This window comes from Talpa occidentalis, unplaced genomic scaffold (assembly GCF_014898055.3).
Source record: "Talpa occidentalis isolate TD23 unplaced genomic scaffold, MPIMG_talOcc4v2.1 talOcc4.12, whole genome shotgun sequence".
Taxonomy (NCBI): domain Eukaryota; kingdom Metazoa; phylum Chordata; class Mammalia; order Eulipotyphla; family Talpidae; genus Talpa; species Talpa occidentalis.
The window spans coordinates 12,890,592-12,910,024 of record NW_023601212.1 but is presented as its reverse complement, the minus strand read 5'-3'; the positions used below and the strand labels follow the sequence as shown (position 1 = coordinate 12,910,024).

Here is a 19,433-nt window from a genome sequence, read left to right as displayed (position 1 = left end):
CTCCCGGGTGGTGCAAGGGGTTAAGACGTAACCTATAAGGCTGTCCGCAGCCTCTGCAGTACAGGTTTGATCCCTGGCCAGGGAGCTACCCACATGGCACAGCAGACCTCTCCTGTCTCACCCTCTGCTCCCCTCAGCAGTGTATTTCAGTCCGTCTGCCTGTTCTGCTCCCTGCTCTGTCTCTGGTGAATCCTCTCACCCCCTGCATCTCTGGCCTGTACCCCAGCTCTTGTATGCATAAATAAATAAATCTTAAAAAAAATCGTTGTATTAAAATTTGAAAGGATAAAATATATAACATAATGCCTAAGTAGCAATGGCAGTGACTGGTGTTTGATTAAATCCGCTGCAAAAAATTCCTGTCTCTCACCTCCTTCTGCCATTACTGCGTTATCTGTCTCTAGAGCAGCTAATTAATTAGCTACAGATCACTTGCACTGAAAGACAGCGAGGCAAGGTAGGTAGCCCTGCCCTGTGGGGACCTCCCGTTTGCTAAGCAGCTGTGCTGTGCTATTTAAACAAATGCCTCTGCTGACTCACTTTGTTGAGTTGTTTAATCAAAAAGAAACGAGGAACCGTTTATGTAATGAGTGGAGAATGCTGAAAAGTGGAGAGAGTTGGAGGGAGGGAATGCCCAGTTACAAATAAGTGGAAGGGAAAACTTAGGTGGTGAAAGTCAAGCTTCAGATCGCCTTCCCCTCAGACTCCGGGATCTGCCCCATTGGCCCAGTGACATAATTCAGCCTTTTCTGCGCATGTCGAGGACTTTTGTCCCTCGGCGGACACCGTCCGGCAGCCAAAGCCATGTCTGCGCGCTCGCCGCCCTCCTAGGGTGCCGGACTCCGCTCTCCCCTCGCTGGCCGGCCATGGTCAGCCGCGGGGCTCGGCAGCGCCTGAAGGGCAGCGGAGGCAGCGGCGGGGACCCGGCCTCGGCGGCGGACAAGCTGCGGGAGCTGCTGAGCAGCCGGGAGGCGGGCGGCGCGGAGCCCCGGGGCGAGTGCGTGTGCGGGCGCGGCGGGGGCGTGGCCGGCCGGCCCGCGCGGGGCGCCCCGGGGAGGGGGCGCCCTGGGGTGGGGGTACCCTGGGGTGGGGGTCTCCGCCCCACACCGCGGGCCTTTCTGCCGCTGGGTCCGATTTTTCACCCAGGTGCTTCTGCGCGGCCGGTCAGCGTGCGGTTTTCGCCCCACCTGAAATCCCCCTGCTTGCGGCCCTTGCTTCTTGCAGGGGAATCTTGGGGTGCGGGTCCTTGAGGCTCCTGGTCCTGGCTCAGGCCGGCGTTAGGGTGTTTGAGTTGGGTGGAGGCGTTGGCATGAGCAAAGAGTGTACCTGATCTGGGTGTTTCTTACTGCTTCCTTCCTGCAAAGTCCTGACCCTTTACCTGGGTGAGCCCCACAACCTTCCTGCGCCTGCAGCCTCTTCTCTCCCCAAGTCTGGGGTTCTGGGGGTTAGGGCAGCATTAAAGGAGCTGTCAGTTTATGGAACTGGAGGAACAATATGGACCGTGCACATATTGGGTCTCCATGCACTTGGACAAATGGGGAGAGGAACAAAACCACGGAAAGTAATGATCTTAAAATAAGAAAGAAAAGAAGGAAATGAGAACTTCGTGGGCTGAAAATGATTAGTTATCTTGAGATAGGGGAGTGTCAGAGGCAAAGACCTAAAGTGTATGAATTAATTTAGACCTTAAAGCAAGAAATGGAAGGAGTTAATGATTAAGGTTGAATACGTTCTTAATTCTTAGTTATTCTACTCAGAATTACTAGTGGGTCATCTTTTTAGATGAATAACCGGTCCCTTGCCATTCTTGTTCTGTCTAGTTTTAGTTCTGGTTAACATATCTTCCTGATACATACTTTTTTAAAAATTTTATTTTATATATTTTTTACATCACTTTTCATTTTTGCACAATGTATGCATTTTCATTTTGGTTATAGTCCCCATACAATTCCTACACCCTTGTTTTGTCTCTGATCCCTCCTCCCCTCCCCCCCCAATAGTGTGTCTCTGGTTTACAGTTGCTTGTTGATTTTGATTTTTACTTTATTATAATTAGTCTTTTTTCCTGGTCTCTTATTTAGGTTTTCTAAATTCCTGCTATGAGTGAGACCATCTGGTATTTTTCTTTTTCTTTCTGGCTTATTTCACTGAGCGTGATCCCTTCCAGCTCCATCCATGTTGCTGCAAATTGCATGACCAGCAATAACCAAAGGACACAGAAACATTAATTCAAAAGGGCACCTACACCCGCATGTTAATAGCAGCACTATTTACAATAGCTAAGCTATGGAAACAACCCAAATGCCCAAAAATCGATGACTGGATCAAGAAGATGTGGTATATATACACAATGGAATATTACTCAGCAATCAAAAAAGATACATACTTCTTTTTTTGTGTGTATTCTCCTGAGCAGGTTATCAGGGAACAAGGCAGGACAAGTCTGGGCGCCTGAAGGATCTACTGCTTTCAAATGTCTGCTCTCCGCAAGATTATGTGCTGCTCTCCTAAGCAACATCTCTGACTGTGATGAAACGTTCAACTACTGGGAGCCAGTAGGTGATTTCTTCAGTTTTCTTTTTTTGTTTTTGAATTCACTGTTTGGGACCTTGTTACCAATCAAGATACAAATAATATATGAATGTGACTAGTCAAGTGACATTATTTTCACTTTTGCTTTCTAAACTGACGATATACCTTCTATTGAAGGCTATAGGAAATTGGTTACAAAAAATATAATTTGTAATTAATTTTTTAAAATCAAAATTTTTTTAAGGTTTATTTGTTTATACAAGAACTGGGGTACAGGCCAGATGTGCAGGAGGATGAGAGGATTCACCAGGGACAGAGTGGGGAACAGAACAGGCAGACTGACTGAAATACACTGCTGAGGGGAGCAGCAGGTGAGAGACAGGAGAGCTCTACCGTGCCATGTGGTTATCTCGCCAGCCGGCTGGGATTGAACCTGTGCTGTAGAGGCTGCAGACCGCTTCACAGTGCTGCGCTCAACCACCTGCGCCACCAGGGGAGGCCCCAAAATAAATATTTTTTAAAGTTAACAAATACTGCAAAACTTGAAGGAAAATAGTAGCTCCTGGTTCCACTTTTCAGGTCCGGATTCTACTCCACAGAAGCAACCATTTTCTTTGAACTTCTAAAGCTGTTTCTTCTGATGTTTACTAAAATAAACAATGTTACTAATTAGTATGTTTATATTATTTCATGAATCATACATTTATAATTCTGTAACTGTCCTGTTATTGAAAATCCATAGGTAAAATTTTCTGATCACATTTTGCATCAAAGAAGAATAGTGTAGGTAATTTAAGGAAACATAAGACTTAGAGTTTCTCTGTTTTGGCTAATGAGAATTAAAAAAATAAAAACAAGTAGAGGGTAAAATTTAGGCTTTAATATTGACCAAACAACAGTCTTAGAGAATTTAGAATGTCCTAGAACTTAGAATGTAGAATATCGTTTTAATTTTATCCATTAATTGCAGATCTTGTTGAGAGTTGTAGCATTTTTTGTGTACCTTTATGTCTTTAATATTTCTGCTTAGGAACTTCAGCTGCATCTTTTAATAAGCATTTTTAGATGATATAACCCTGATTATTCTTGTTTTATACTTTTAGACGCACTACCTCATCTATGGGAAGGGGTTTCAGACTTGGGAATATTCCCCAACTTATGCCATTCGCTCCTATGCTTACCTGTTGCTTCATGCCTGGCCAGCTGCATTTCATGCAAGAATTCTACAGACCAATAAGGTAAGGGCAGACCACCCTGGAAGCAATTACAGCTGATCAAGATGTGAGTCTCTGGAATAGTTTTGAGAAAAGGAAATATTACATCACTAGTTCAGAGGGGACTTTTTTTGAATACTAATCATTCATTAAGTCTTCTGTTCAACAATATTTAATGGAACAACTTTTATTTGGTAGAAATTTGTTAAGTGCTGGAGATGTAACAATGACCAAATCTCTGTCCTCCTGGAACTGACAGTATAGTGGGAAAAATGAGCATTGAACAAGTAATTATAAACACAGTGAGTCTTACGGAGGAAAAGCACAATGGGATTGCATATTACAAGCCTAATTTAAGCAGAAGGCTCAAGGATAATTAGAAGTTAGACTTAACCAGATAACTTTTTAGAGTTGGTGTGAATTTCGTTAGGTTTTCCCTGTTTGGAGTTTTTTTTTTTTTTTAAAGGATTGATTTATTTTTGCATATAAGAACTGGGGTACAGGCCAGAGGTGTGGTGGTGTGGGTGAAAGGATTCACCAGAGACAGAGTGGGGAACAGAACAGGCAGATTGATCGAAGTACACCGCTCAGGGGAGCAGCGGGTGAGTCAGGAGAGGTCTGCTGCGCTATGTGGGTTGCTCCCTGGCCACCTGGGAATTGAACTCATGCCGGGGATCAAACTCATATTGCAGAGGCTGTGGCCAGCTTCATAGGTTGTGTCTTAACCCCTTGCGCCACCAGGAAGGCCCCCTGTTTGGAGTTTATTCAACTTCTTGAATGTAGGTTTATGTCTTTTACCAAATTTGGGAAATTTTTAGCTCTTATTTTTTCAGCCTTACTATGTTTCTCCTCTCCTGAGACTCCAGTGATTTGAGTGTTAGATCCGTTGTTATAATTCCATAGGTCCCTGAGTCTCTGTTCATTTCTTCCCCCCACTCTTTTTTCTCTCTGTTCTTCAGGTTGAACTGTTTCTTCTATATTTTAGTTCACTGATTCTTTATTATGTCTCTTCTGTTCTACAGGTGACCCCTATCCATGGAGCTGGATGGGGTTTTTTTTTTTTTTTTTTCGGTTATTGTATTTTTTATTTCTGAAAAGTTTCCACTTGCTTTTCTTTATATCTTTGGTTTCTATACTGAGAATACATTTGTTTGAAGCAGGTTCTTAATTGCTTGCTGAGGCATTTAAAATTTTATCTTTCTTATTGCAGTAATATTGGTTCACAACACTGTATATGATTTAGAGAAAAGGACCATACTTTTAGTCTAAATCTTTCTGAATTTCCTTGTTAGTTTCAATGGTTTTTCTGGTTTTTCAGATTCTCTTTGATCTGTGTATATAGACTTCAGTTTCTTTTTTTTTTAAGATTTATTTATTTATGCATACAAGAACTGGGGTACAGGCCAGAGGTGTGGCAATGGATGGGGTGTAAGATGGTGAGAGGATTCACCAGAGAGAATGGGGAGCAGAACAGGCAGATCCACTGAAGTACACTGCTGAGGGGAGCAGCTGGTGAGACAGGAGAGGTCTGCTGCAACGTGTGGGTCACATCCCTGGCCAGGGATCAGTGTGCTGCAGTGGCTGCGGATAGCTTCATAGTGCTGCGACTTAGCCCCTTGTGCCACCACGGAGGCCTCTTGTATTCATTTTTTTTTTAAGGATTTATTTATTTATATAAGCACTGGGTACAGTCAGAAGCACTGGAGGGTGAGAGAATTCACCAGAGCGGGGAACAGAACAGGCAGACTGATGAAATACACTGCTGAGGGGAGCAGCAGGCGGCAGGAGAGGTCTACGCGTCATGTGGGACCCTCGATGCCGGCCAGGGATTGAACCCCGGTGCTGCAGAGGCTGCGGGCAGCTTTGCAGCCCAGCGCTCAACCGCTGCGCCACCAGGGGAGTCCCTCTTGTATTCATTTTTAACTTTTACATGTATTTTGTTTTGTCCCCAACTAGACAAGGAACCCTTAAACATGGAAGCTTTGTACTTAAATTATCTACATTCCTAGTAGCATCTATAATAGTGCTCATTATATAGTAGATTTTCAGTACATTTTTCTTAAATTAATGAATCTGGCTTACTGTTGAACTCTTGGGATTTTTTGGGGGGTTGTAGTGCTGAAAATAGAAAGTATTTTCAAGTTATATGTAGTTACATTAATTATATTTAAATAGTGCTTATATTTGGAGATATTTAGTGCTGTTAAATATCAATATACTGTATGAAAGTTATTTGATATAACTCCTATTTTGATATATTTATTTTTTAAATTGATGTCCTTACTTATAAAATTAATAAAGCGACATTACAGAAGTTTGGAAGCGAGAAGGAAAGTTATACACCTACATCTCATCAGCTTGATACAGTCACTTTTACCATTATATATCTTTCCAGTCTTTTTATAGACTTCTTTACGTCTATAACTTTACCTTGGATGTGCATATAATATTGTATTATGCATTTTCACTTAGTATTTTGTGGTAATCAATACTTAATATGTTATGCTTATTTAAGAAGTGCTTGTTAAATAAATGAACTTTATACCAAAGAATTTTCCCATTATCTTTGTAACCACAAATTTTAATATCTGTATAATAATCCATGAGGTATATGTAGCGTGATTTATTTAACCATTACCCTTTAGTTGAACAATTTGTAGTTTTTTTATACAGTTTTGCTCTAATAGTAGTACCACAGCTAACATTGTCATGATTAATAATTTGAGTTACTTCTATTGACTAGAATCACAGCTGAGTCTAGGGATATGAAAATTTGTATGATTCTTGTTACATGTTACTTTTCAAAGGATTGTATCAGTTTTTATGATTTTATTAATGACAAATGAGAATGGCTTCTTTTTTTTTTTTTTTTAAGACTTTTTCTCACTTGTATCTTTGACTTTTGTTTTCTTGTTCTGGGCTTGTTTCAGATTCTCGTCTTTTACTTTTTACGATGCCTCCTGGCTTTTGTGAGCTGTATCTGTGAACTTTATTTTTACAAGTAAGTATAAAAGCTTTGCTTCTAAAAGTGTAATGAGTAAGTTCAATATAGCATAGATTATTTCTCTGATAGTGTAAGTAATATTTAGAGAGAAAACACTTTCCTTCTCACTCCTAATACTATATCTGAATTGCTTCTTAAATTTTCCCCACCTTTATTATTATAGTAGTAATATCTAGCATTTTATTTGTATGGTTAAAAAAAGACCCTCTAAGAAAGAAGTTAAGGGAAATACAGAATTGCTTTGAGAAACATTGACCAAGATAACCACTTGTTACCACTTGGGTTATCTCCTAGTCTTTTTTCTGATAACTATCATTTAGTGAGGAACTATGTGCTCCTCAGCATTTTTCCATGCATTGTTTTCACAGAAATCTGTCAAAGTAGGTATTGTCATCATCCAGATAAGGAATCTGACAGAGATTCAATAACTAGACTGGCCATCACTGCACTGGCAGAGCCAGAATTTGAACCTGTGCTCATCTGACTCTTGGGCCTGATGCATCACTATATCATGCTGTTTTCCTATAAAAAAACAGACATTAGCTTAGCCTGGAAAGTGTACATTTCCTCCGAGGTAGAGTGCTTCTCTCCTGTGTCAGGAATAACAAAGTTGGGTTTCTTATGCCCATGAAATTGTTAACAAACTTGTTGAGATTTGTATTTGACTTTAGATGTTTAGTTGCCCTGTGATGTAGGCATGTTTTTGTGCTTTGGTTTGAAATGTCCCTAAGGTTTGCTATGGGATAATCTTTGCCTTTTTTCTAGGGCTGTGTGCAAGAAATTTGGGCTGCATGTGAGTCGAATGATGCTAGCCTTCTTGGTTCTCAGCACTGGCATGTTTTGTTCATCATCAGGTAAGTATAAAAGGGCAGGGGAGGGATATTGCATTGAAAGGAAAATTTCACCAGATGTAGGTATATTTGTATAAGATGTCAGTGATTTGCAGAGCTCTGTTCTCCTATCTACATGGTCTTGATTGACCTTTACAACAATCCTGGGTATAAAGAAAGTAAATATTTTCTCATTTTATATGTGAGGACATTGAAACTTAGAAAGGTGAAATGATTTACTGAAAGTCAAAGAATTCATAAGTATTGGAGCTGCTTTTTTCACCAGGTTTCTTTCTATTATGTTAATGTGATTTTATCACTGCAAGGTTGAAAAACTCAACGAACCACTGTCTTTCTTTGCTATTGGGGGATAGAATTTTATCTTGCTCAAAGAAGTCATTTGTACCTAAAAGTCCTGTTCTTGATAATTCTGCTTTCAGCCCACTATTTGCAATAGAAGTGTCAATATTGTTGGGGCTTTTTCTTTTCCAGTACATTTCTAGAACTATAGAGACCCTAATCTAGAGTGCTGGCTTTTAAAGTGTCCCCATGGACGTTTGTGTGGTATGAACTAAGCCAAGGTGACCTGCTTCCCAAAGGTAGTCATTTCTCAAATCTCTGAAGTTTCTAAGAATAGTATACATAGTATACACAAAAGTAGTAACCAGTACAAAATCATTTATTTACTTTTCCCTCACTAATTATAAAAAAATTCGTGTTCTGCAGAGACCTCATGGCTCCACACCTGAATAGTTTTGAGAACCACTGTCCTAATGAGACTGTTCTACTCTCTGAGCTGGCAGAGGCCCCAGAGTCCTCTATATTGGCATCTGGAATAGACAACTTTGGATGCAGCAGTATTATCTAGCATTTATCTGTGGAGGTTGTACCTCACATGTTTTTTTTTTTTTTAAGATTTATTTATTTTATGCATACAAGGACTGGGGTACAGGCCGCAGGTGCAGGGGGGTGGTTAGAGGATTCACCAGAGATAGAGTGGGGAACAGAACAGGCAGTTTGACTGAAATACACTGCTGAGGGGAGCAGTGGGCGAGACAGGAGAGATCTGTTGTGCCATGTGGGTAGCATCCTGGCCAGGGACTGAACTCGTGCTGCCGTGGCTGTGGGTAGCTTCATAGTGCTGCGTCTTAACCCCTTTCGCCACCAGGGAGGCTCCCTCACATGTTTCTTTAATCACTTTGCTACTCCACAAATTGAGTCTTATGTGAGAGATACCTGGGAGGATCTCTAGTTTGTAATTTCAGTTGAGGTATCCTGTAAGTTCAGTCAAAGGCATCCTTTAATACAGAGCCTCTGAACCCTTTGTGAGTTTCTTAAATCACACTGCTTGTTTATTGTGGTTCTTGTTGGAGTTGGTTTATTTTTTCTAGTGCTCATTGAAGCTGGCCTTCCATAGCAGATCTGCCTTTTTATGTAGAGTTGTTAGAAACACTTTGATCAGACATCAGTTAGAACTGTAAATACTCAGTCCTCTCTGTACAAGAAAGTAATGCCAGAGGGAAATAATTAGGGGGACATCAAAGGGCCACTCTATGTCAGTGGATATAGGATGCCAAGTGATGCTGCCAGCCAGCATTTCACCCTTGAGAAGACGTCTTTGAATTTACACGGGATGTATGTTTATACTAGGATAGTCTCAGAGACTATCAGGAGATAACTTTGCAGAAGTAGATTGTCAGCAGACTCTAGATCTCTTGCTGCTTATTCCTGGCCTGGAAATATAACCTGGGGATAGTGGTACAGAACCTGGATTTCACTAAGTTTTGGATTTGCAGTACATCTCAGGGAAAGAATGACCTAATTGGTTGGTATTGTGTAATTGGGCACTGTGTTGGTACCTTAAAAGCAGGAATCACACAACAAAATCACTGAACTTAATTTTTCTTTAAAGGAGTGTCACTTTACTGCACAATTCTAATATAGTATTGCCCAAAATATGTTCCTGGTTACTGGCATTTTGCAATGTAGGCACATTTTTAATAATTGATACTTCGTAGTACTCAGACTCATCCCTTTCTCCGTTTTCATTTCTTGATTCCTGCAGCATTTCTTCCCAGTAGCTTTTGTATGTACACGACTCTGATAGCCATGACTGGCTGGTATATGGACAAGACTTCCATTGCTGTGCTTGGAGTAGCAGCCGGGGCCATCCTAGGCTGGCCATTCAGTGTGGCACTTGGGTAAGGAGCTAACACATTTTGTCTTCCTTGTATCACTAGTATATCGTAAATTTTAGTGTTTAAACTTATTTCTATATTTGTTGTAATTAATTAGACTACAAAGATTCTAAAAAATGGTAGAATATTTCTCTTAAGGCTTTTATCGTTGTGGTTAATTCTAATAAGAACAGTGACTCTTAAGCATCTGCTGCATGTTACGTATTCCTAATCCCCCTGTAAATGTTGCCTAAGCCTTACAATGAGTCTGTGAGAGAAATACACTGATTAGTGCTTTATAAATGAGAAAGTAGACCCCAAGAGGCTGAGGAATTTGCCTCTAAGATCTTGTGGGCTTATGGACCAGGCCTTCTGAACTTTACAGCTGATATTTCCTACACTCTGGGCATGATGGACTGTGCATTTTCCCAGTCACTGAAGCTTAAAATCCGAGCTTCCTGTCAGTGCTTCTCCTTTCTTGTCCCAGGATCTTTTTTTCTTTTTCTTTTTTTTTTTTTAATCAAAGATTTATTTGTTTATTTATGTAAGCATTGGGTATAGTCAGAAGCACAGGAGGGCGAGAGAATTCACCAGAGCCAGAGCGGGGAACAGAACAGGCAGACTGATGAAATACACTGCTGAGGGGAGCAGCGGGTGCAGCAGGAGAGGTCTGCATGCCATGTGGGACCCTTGCTGGCAGCCGGGATTGAACCGGCACTGCAGAGGCTGCGGGCAGCTTCGCAGCCCAGCACTCAACCTCTGCACCACCAGGGGAGGCCTCCAGGATCTTTTTTTCCAAGTTCCTTGGTACTTCTCATTCTTCTTGTACCTTTTGTTCCTACCTCTTTCACTCTCCTTTGTGCTGCCTTGATTTCTTGCCTGTAGCACTAGTAATTTAGGAAAAGATTTTAGTTTGCTGTGAAAGTGATTATAGTAATAATATATCATTATTTTTAAAAAGTCTCCACATTGCATGAGTTTACAAGTAATCTCTTTTCTTCTAGCTCAATCTAAAAATATAGTCATTGCTAATGGCTTTGCGTATATCTTTCCAGAAATTATCCTGTGTATATACTGCATAGACACAAACATACACATATATACATTCTTAAATAGAACTATTTTGTCTGTATATCTTCTATTGTGCATAGATTTTATATTGCTCCTTGTATCAGTTGCACAACTTTCCATTATTTTAGCTGTCCATTTATTTAACCGTCACTTTGTTGGTAGATGTTTGATTTTCAGTTTTTTGCTGTTATACACAATACTTCAGTGAACATTTGTTTGCACACTTGTGGAAATTTATCTACGCAGTAAATTTTTGGAAGAGTAGTTACTAAGAGAATAGACATTTTAAATTTTCCTAATTGCCTTTTAAAGTCTGATTACTCTATCTCCTGTCTTCTGTTCTGCATATCATCTTCCATTATTACATCCTTCAAGGTTTTGTGTGAGGCCCTCTTCTAGATTTTCTGCTGTCTCTCAACCATCTTGATATCCCCATAGCTTGATATCTATTTTAATTATCTCTTGAGCTTCACTTACACATTCTTTATTTCGCTATTCTTGGATTACTACATAACTTCCCAAATGATCTTGTCTTTAGTCTTGCCTCTGTAAGTCTACTCTCTATATTCAAAATAGATTTATCATCCTAAAAGGCAAATAGGGTTTTATCACTCTTTGATTGGTTTAAACTCTATAGTGACTTTCCCATTTCTCTGTGTCATAACCTGTGGCCAGTGGGCCAAATCCAGCTGGCCTAACAACTACATTTTTGTATTTTTAAAGGTTTGTTTAAAAAAAAGACACACATACACAGTATGTAGTAGAAACCGTATTTGGCCTGTGAAGCTTAAAATATATACTGACAGATCCTTTAATAATACCACTACTTGACATGACAAAGCCCCTAATATTCTATTTTACCTTTCCCAGCTCCTTTTGTCACTTCCTCTATTCCTTTCACTCTCTGCTCTGTTTACATTGAACTTCATGAGTTCCCAGTACCCCTGGGTGGCATGTTTTAATTGGTCTGCCTTTGGCTGAGATAAGTGATTTCAGGAGCATAGTCACTTAACAAGACATCTTTTATTGAATACTTAGTGCTAAGCACAGATGATATCATGATAAATAAGACAGTTATTCCTACTGCTTTGAAGCTTACATTTTAGTGGGAAGACAGACAGTTAACAATTAATTAAAGGTATGATGACCCATCAAAAGAGAGTTACAGGTGCTATGGAAATGTAACTAGTAGGGAGACAAAAAAATAAAAACAAAAATCTTAATACATAATTTAGATACTAGAATATGGAAATTCAAATCATAGAAGAGATATCCTGTGACATTGCCAACTACTGAGAGATATTAGTGCCTTATAAATTCAGAGATGGGAAAAATTGGTTCTGCAGAGATTCTATGAAGGAGGTAGGAATAGAGCCTGGAGTTGGCATTGGGGTGGATTCTGTGTAAGCAGAATGGTGTGGGTAGGCGATTCTTTGCTGACTCGTATCCTAGTTGTGGCTGTGAAGGTGATTGTTCATGCAACATGAGCTGAAGCACCCACTGAGAAAATGAGTGTGAAAAAGAACAGCTGCAGTTTGCTTTTAGAGACAGGATACCACCATGGGGTAGGGGAAAAAAGAAACCTAGAAAGGAGCACTAGGAAGAAGCCAGAAAAGAATAGGAGCCAGGGCTCCTAAAGAGGGAGGAACAGATGCTTTGGGTCATGTGCATAAACAAAAGGGAGGTGAAGCTTGTGAGGGAATGCAGCATCTGACAGAGAGGAGCTTCCTGTGGACCTAGATCAGCCTCAGTAGCTTGATCCTCGATGTTAAGGATGAAATAGTGATGGCAGGGGCCTCCCTGGTGGCGCGGGGGTTTAAGCACGAAACTATGAAGCAATCCGCAGCCTCTGCAGCTCCCGGCCAGCCAGCGAGCAACCCACATGATGCAGCAGATCTCTCCTGACTCGCCCGCTGCTCCCCTCAGCAGTGTGCTTCGGTCCATCTGCCTGTTCTGTTCCCCACTCTGTCCCTGGTGAATCCTCTCACTCCCCCACATTTCTGGCTTATACCCCAGCTCTTGTATGCATAAATAAATAAATCTTTAAAAAAAGAATGAAATAGTGATGGCAACACACATGCTACTTGCTTGAGTTTCACTGAAAGGAAGATAATAAGCAAATGGTGTTGAAAGGAAATATATGATAATTGAAATCAAAGTTTGTCATATTATTACTAAACCTTAATAAACCATGGATGGGAGAAAACACTTATTTGACTAGGTAGAATAGTACAATAGGGGTCATTTACTTACAGTTGACATACTTAATGTCAGTCACATATAGAAACATACAGTGAAGGTCATCGCGGAAGCTCAGTATTTCTATTTCTTGTGCATTGTGGTGTGCATAGTGCTCTGTTGGGTCCTGTGCAGGGATCAGTGTATTTTTAAGAAGACACCTCTCACATAACAGCACTCTTTCCTCATCATGACTGTCAGAGATATTACATTCTCAGTTCAGCATGAGGTATGTGTGAATCTGACCTGAGTCTGCAGTCGAAGTATTTAACTCCCCACTTTCCATTTCTCTGTCAAATAGTTTACCTATTGCCTTTGACTTGCTGGTCATGAAACACAGGTGGAAGAGTTTCTTCTACTGGTCTGTGATGGCCCTAATACTCTTTCTGGTGAGTTTTTTTTTCTTGTTTTGTTCAAAAGTTGTAACTGCTGATGTGGAAAAGACAATATGAGTTTTGTCTAGAGTTTATCTCACTAGCGTTGTGGGAATGTTTCCAGAGCAGAATTCTACAATTACTGTCTATTTCCTGCTGTTTTAGGTGCCCGTGGTGGTCATTGATAGCTACTACTATGGGAGGTTGGTGATAGCACCGCTCAACATTGTCTTGTATAATGTCTTTACTCCTCATGGACCTGATCTGTATGGTAAGGCTTTTTCAAATTTGGGCAGGAGCTAGAAGACAGCTCAATATGTCTGAGATTCAAAATTTTCATTCAGTTGCCTCATTTAATCAAATATATATAAAGCTTTTCTTTACTGGTAATTTTTTTTTCTTTCTTTCTTTCAAAGATTTATTTTATTTATACATACAAGAGCTGGGGTGTAGGCCAGTGGTGCAGTAGGATGGTAAGAGGATTCACCAGAGACAGAGTGGAGAACAGAACAGGCGGATCCACTGAAATATACTGCTGAGGGGAGCAGCGGGTGAGACAGGAGAGGTCTGGTGTGCCATGTGGGTCATCTCCCTGGCCAGGGATCGAACTTGCTGCAGTAGCTGTGGATAGCTTCAGAGTGCTGACGCTAAACCCTTGTGCCACCAGGGATGCCCCTAATTTTCTTTCTTATTTAAAAATGGAATATAGCAGAGTAATGATATGTGGCCACTAAGTATTTCTCCTTGATTTGTGTGATGTTGAGATACTGGCTCTGTTAGTCCAGCTGTCACTTACTCCCACTTCAGAGTATTAGGGATTCTGTCGGGTATGCCATTGTTTTGTTTTTTTTTTTTTAAAGATTTATTTATGCATACAAGAGCTGGGGTACAGGCCAAAGATGCAGGGGGTAAGAGGATTCACCAGAGACAGTGGGGAACAGAACAGGCAGATTGACCGAAGTATACTGCCGAGGGGAGCAGTGGGCGAGTCAGGAGAGGTCTGCTGCGCCCTGTGGGTTGCTCCCTGGCCGGCCGGGATCGAACTCATGTTGCAGAGGCTTTGTAGTGTGGTGCTTAACCTCTTGTGCCATCAGGGAGGCCCTGCCATAGTTTTTGATATTGCTCCTTTTCTTTTCAATTAAAAGTTAAGTTTTTCTCTTCTCTTGACAATTAACAATTTGGAGTCTATTTCTCTACACATTTTCTATACAGATACATAGTTGATATTCATTTTTCAAATTTGCATTACTTCAGTCTGGTGGGGTGGGGAGAGTTGGGAAAACCTGTAGACAAAGTATAGTGAATGGGGGTGGGATCAGCATTGGTACTTTGGCCAGGTTAGGGTTGAGAGAAAAAAAAGTGGAATGTCTTTAGTCTGGGTGGTCTTCTGTAGTTTGCAGGCAGGCCTCTCCACTCCTCCCTTGATGCGTTTCACAGGGCTAGCCAATGAGCTTGTTTTATTTGGCCCCTGAGGCCATTTGAAGTAGTAATTATTTCAGAGGGATGAGTTGGATATTTTCTGATCAAATAAGCCAAACCAGTAAACATTTTTGGAGATAGTTCATCATTAAAATAGCATGGCTCCTTATGCTGTGATCTCTTGAAAGTCTTGGAGGATCCTGTATTTGTGATCAGGGCTCTGCTGGGAAGCAGTATCTATGTCTGTGCCTCTTATCAATTTAAGCCGTTTCATTTTTCTGTCATTTTGCCAATAAAAGCTTCGGACTGGATGATATTTAAAGTAAGCATATGAATGAAATGAAATTGAGCCCACTGGAATTTCAGGGATATTGTCATTTTAGATGGCAAGTACTAGGTTAAAATAAACAATTTTTGTTCAGTGAATTGAATTCACAAGCTGCATGATTGGAGAATAATTGCTAAGTGGAGGAACTTAAAAAGACTCCTTAATGGCTTTCAGATCACAAGGATGTGGGGAAAAAAACACCAATGTGAAGCTTTTGCCTCTAGATGTCTCCCTTTAGCTAAGGAGAGTTTACATATATTTAAATGCCGCCTGTGTTAGTTTATTTGTAAAGTTTTAGTTGATCCTATAAGACAGTAGAAAAAAGACTTTCCTTTTGATTGTCCTCTTCAATTGCACCTTAGAAATGGATTTGCATGGAGCCTGTTGAAAGCATAGTGTACGTTATATGTGGATGAATTAACTGTTGAGTTAATTTTGAAAAACTGGCTTTTCTACTTTTATAAATGGATTATTGCATACTGATATTCTGATTGCTTATTTATAAACTTTGTATGAGTGTAGATGAAAGTTACATATTTTTGTAGTCCTCTAGATTGATGAGGTTTCTAAATCTAGAAATAAGCAGTGATAGGTAGAGTAAGGAAGAAAGAATAAAGTCTGATTTTAAGTTTAGGTTTCTAGTTTAAAGGAGGGAGAGCAAAGGGACCCCTGTGGTAGGTTTTGAATCCAGCAGAACTTTGGCCAGTGATTAACTGGGAATAGTTCTTGGAGCTCTGTTCTGCCTACTTCGATGAAATGATATAACTTCAGTTCATATTTTGCTATTTTTTTGTGTACAGAAACTGATCACTTCCTAGTGGTAGAAAAAGCTTGTTGGAACAGAGCTACTAGACATCACCAAGTCTTGCAATTGCTGTGGTCAACCAGGCTTTACAAGGTTGTTTTTTGATAGTGGAATTGTTATGATTTTACCTCATCTTTGAATTTGACAATTTGGGGTAGGGTCATTTGATTTCTATCCTCTCAATGAGTGTTAACTGCTTTTTGCTTTAGAGGGCATGTAGGAAGACTGTTCTTTGTGTATTCTAGGTCTTTAGAAAAGATTTGTCATGAATGAATGAGTGAGTGAATTTCAGAGTCCATCAGATTGCATTTGTTCCCTGAGCAGTTATGACAGAGAACTATTTTGTTCTTATTCCTGGGTTGTGATTTTCTTAGCATCAATTAGGAATAAAGGCAAAAGTACATTTTAGATCAAAAAGTATTTTATAATTATTAGCTAATCTCTTATAATTGGCGAGTTCATTAAGGAAATATCAAAGAATTAATAGGTGCCTTAAAATTAATGGTGCTATAAATTGTCAAACAGTGAGACAGCATCTTATGTCATAGAAACGCCAGCTCTTCTATATTTCACACTATTTGGCATTACTTTGACTATTTTGTAAGAGTTTCTGCTCCACGGACTTCATTAGTTATGGTGGGCAAACAGTGTCTTACCTGATAATTAAAAATGCATTGTGCTGTTACATGTATAATACATAAGCCTATAAATACTTCTTGAATGAGTGAACAAGTGGACTTAAGTCAAAGAAACACTGAATGAATTGCTTTTGAGTGTTTACCATGTGTCCTCATAGAACCTCTTTTCTAATAAAGGTGCAGATACTTCTATAGATAATTACAGTCCAGTGTATTATGTGCTGCAGTGAAGAGATAGTTAGGGAATTGTAGGAGCAAGTCCATCTGTTGGCATCAGGAAAGGCTGCTTAGAGATGGTGTCCTTGAACTGAACCTGGAAGGAAGAGGAGCTTGCTTTGCTGACACAAGAGGTGTGCATTTCAGACATAGTCTGTCAAGTATAGGGACTGCTGAAACCAAAAGATTAAATATTGAGTTCTTTCTTTGAAACTGAAATTGTTTTTACAACATGAGCTATATTTTAGGCATGAGCAAGATAATTTCTTTCTGTTGTGGTCATATCACATAAATGTTGTTCTGCTCTGCTGTTCCATGTTTTCAAAAGGATCTTCTATACTTTATTGACCAGATAACAGGGAGAAATGTTTGGATGACATAAGGAATACTGTGGCATTTAGGAAATTAAGAGTAGTATAGACAAAATTGCAAAGTTGTAGGCAAAAAAACAAAAACAAAAACAACAACCTCTACCAGTCAAGATCAAGAGGGGACATTTAGTGTTTAAAAAAAGAAAGTGACTGGTCTTGGTGCCAATTTTACCTCTCACCCTTGTCATGTTTGGAGTTCTCAGCTGTTATTGTTGGTCAGTGAGTTGGCGTGGCGGGGGAAGCACGGTGCTCTCTGAGGAGTTGTCCATGAGCCTGGGAAGGCATGGCAGACAGGAGAAGAAATGCTCTTCTCTCAGAAATAACAGCAGGGCTCTGCAGGGGTGCACTTTGCAACTTAAGACTGTGATCCCTGACTGATTATGTGTTTCATCAGCATTTCTCAGATAACTGGATGGGAAGCATCAGAGGCAAAGGCGAATACCCTTTCTTAAAAGACCCACCACTTTCCCTTCTTGCAGCAGCAGCAGAGGAAGAAGTACAGTGGGGTCTTGTGAGGCCTGCTTAGAGCTGACTGCCACTCAGAGCTGTTCTAGAACCTTCGCTCTGTTTAAAAATAATTTCTATTGAAGCTTGGTGACTTTCCCCCTTGATGGTGCAAATTTGACATTTATGAACGTGATTTACTATAATTTAGTTCCTATAGTTCTATAAAATTGAAGACCTGTAATATGGTTCCCCTTCACTCAATCTGTAGAACAGTAAACATGATCCCTTCTTTTCACCTCTTTCGAAGCATCCTTAGCTCACTTGAGTATAAGGAATTCAGGCACTTTCTTCACAAAGAGGGAGACTGGTGAGTCATTCCCTGCAGAGACCCTCCTCCCAACTTTCTTTCACCTTACATTTTGCACCAGGTAAACTCTTAGCTTGTCATTCTGAGAATGTTTTCTGCATAGTTCAGCTTTGATGTTTTCTGAGCAGCAGCGTTGATTACCTCTGTGGAAAGAGATAAAAGTTTTCATTCTCTTCTAAGGCAGGTGTCTCATCAAGTAGGGGAAGTTCCTGGCTAGTAGAATTCACTCTTTTTGTCCCTTTTTTTTTTTTGCTCTTGTTTTTAAGACTGTTGTCCCTGGAATCTTCCCTACTCTTGGCTTTATACCCCAGTTTTTGCGCCATCCTTCAGGGAAATAACAGTCTATTACAAAATGCTCACAACCTGGCAGTGAGGTTGATCTACGAGCTCCTAACACATAACCGTTAGTTTAGTTTACCAGCTTAATAATTTTCATTCTACACCTCAGAGTACAGAATGCTTAGGTTAAAAGATAGCCCTAAAAGGAGGCTAGAGTAAATTGTGATAGAGACAGATATTTTCTGGAAATTAAACTGAAAAAAAAAATAGTATCTGTTTGCAAATGACAAAAAGAATCAGGCTTTTTAAAATTGAAACAGCATTTGTAGTAGATGATGTAAGGATGGCCCCCTTACTTTCTAAGTGGTCAGTCACTATGTGATTTTTCTGTACTGGCTCAGATTTCCAGAATTTATTCAAGAGAAAAGGCAGGTCAAGGTTGATAGCGCTGCCTCTATACCAGTGGTCAGGAGAGGACTGCATGAAAACATACTTGTCTGGACACAGCACTCTCAAAGGACTAAGTTTAGGAAATGTGTTGAAATATTAATTAAAATCCAGAAAAGATATATATTTCTGGTTTGTAAACAAAACCATCTACTCATCTTCTGTATTCCAGAGGTTATTTATAAAGAGTATAAATGTACATAATGAACTTGGCCTGGGACAGGACCTCTGTTTCTGAACAATCACAGTCATTGTATTTTCAGCCAGAAAGAAGTGTTCCCAAAAGGTGACACGCATTGAACTTGAGTCCTTCCTTACCCTAGCATTCTCCCCTCACCCATCCCCTAAATGTTTCTAGCTTTCTGGGTTTGGTTTCTAATCTTATTTTGCTGTGCAAGCTGCAAAAATGTCAGATTTTTCTGACTACTCTTCTGCCTTCTGATTACCCTTTTAAGCACCGCTGATTGCAGGAAATTGCTGTGGTGCAAGGCGGGTGTCACAACACACAGTGATTAAAACCCCGTGTGTCATTCACTGCCTGATTGAAGTAATCACACAGAGGGGAAGAACAGATGAAAAACCTGCTAGATGTGCAGAGGGGGGCTGTTTCTCGTCATTGGTTTTAAGGAATTTCGAGTTAAAGAATCAAAATTAGTGTGAGTAAGGCTTGTGTTTT

The 19,433-nt window shown here is 40.1% G+C and overlaps 1 protein-coding gene across 3 annotated transcripts in view; it reads left to right on the top strand.

Annotated features, from left to right (window-relative positions):
• The first annotated feature begins 790 nt into the window (after positions 1-790).
• Positions 791-19,433, top strand: part of ALG9 (ALG9 alpha-1,2-mannosyltransferase) — a 68,333-nt gene continuing 49,690 nt past the window's right edge. For 2 of the 3 annotated variants that reach the window (XM_037505245.2, XM_037505247.2), the window contains exons 1-8: positions 841-997; positions 2,417-2,555; positions 3,636-3,770; positions 6,677-6,747; positions 7,516-7,604; positions 9,646-9,781; positions 13,368-13,455; positions 13,606-13,711. In XM_037505245.2, coding sequence (XP_037361142.1) covers positions 867-997; positions 2,417-2,555; positions 3,636-3,770; positions 6,677-6,747; positions 7,516-7,604; positions 9,646-9,781; positions 13,368-13,455; positions 13,606-13,711 — 895 coding nt within the window. In that variant the 5' untranslated portion in view covers positions 841-866. Of the gene's footprint in view, positions 998-2,416; positions 2,556-3,635; positions 3,771-6,676; positions 6,748-7,515; positions 7,605-9,645; positions 9,782-13,367; positions 13,456-13,605; positions 13,712-19,433 lie in introns of all 3 variants that reach the window. The other variant, XM_037505246.1, reaches the window with a different exon arrangement.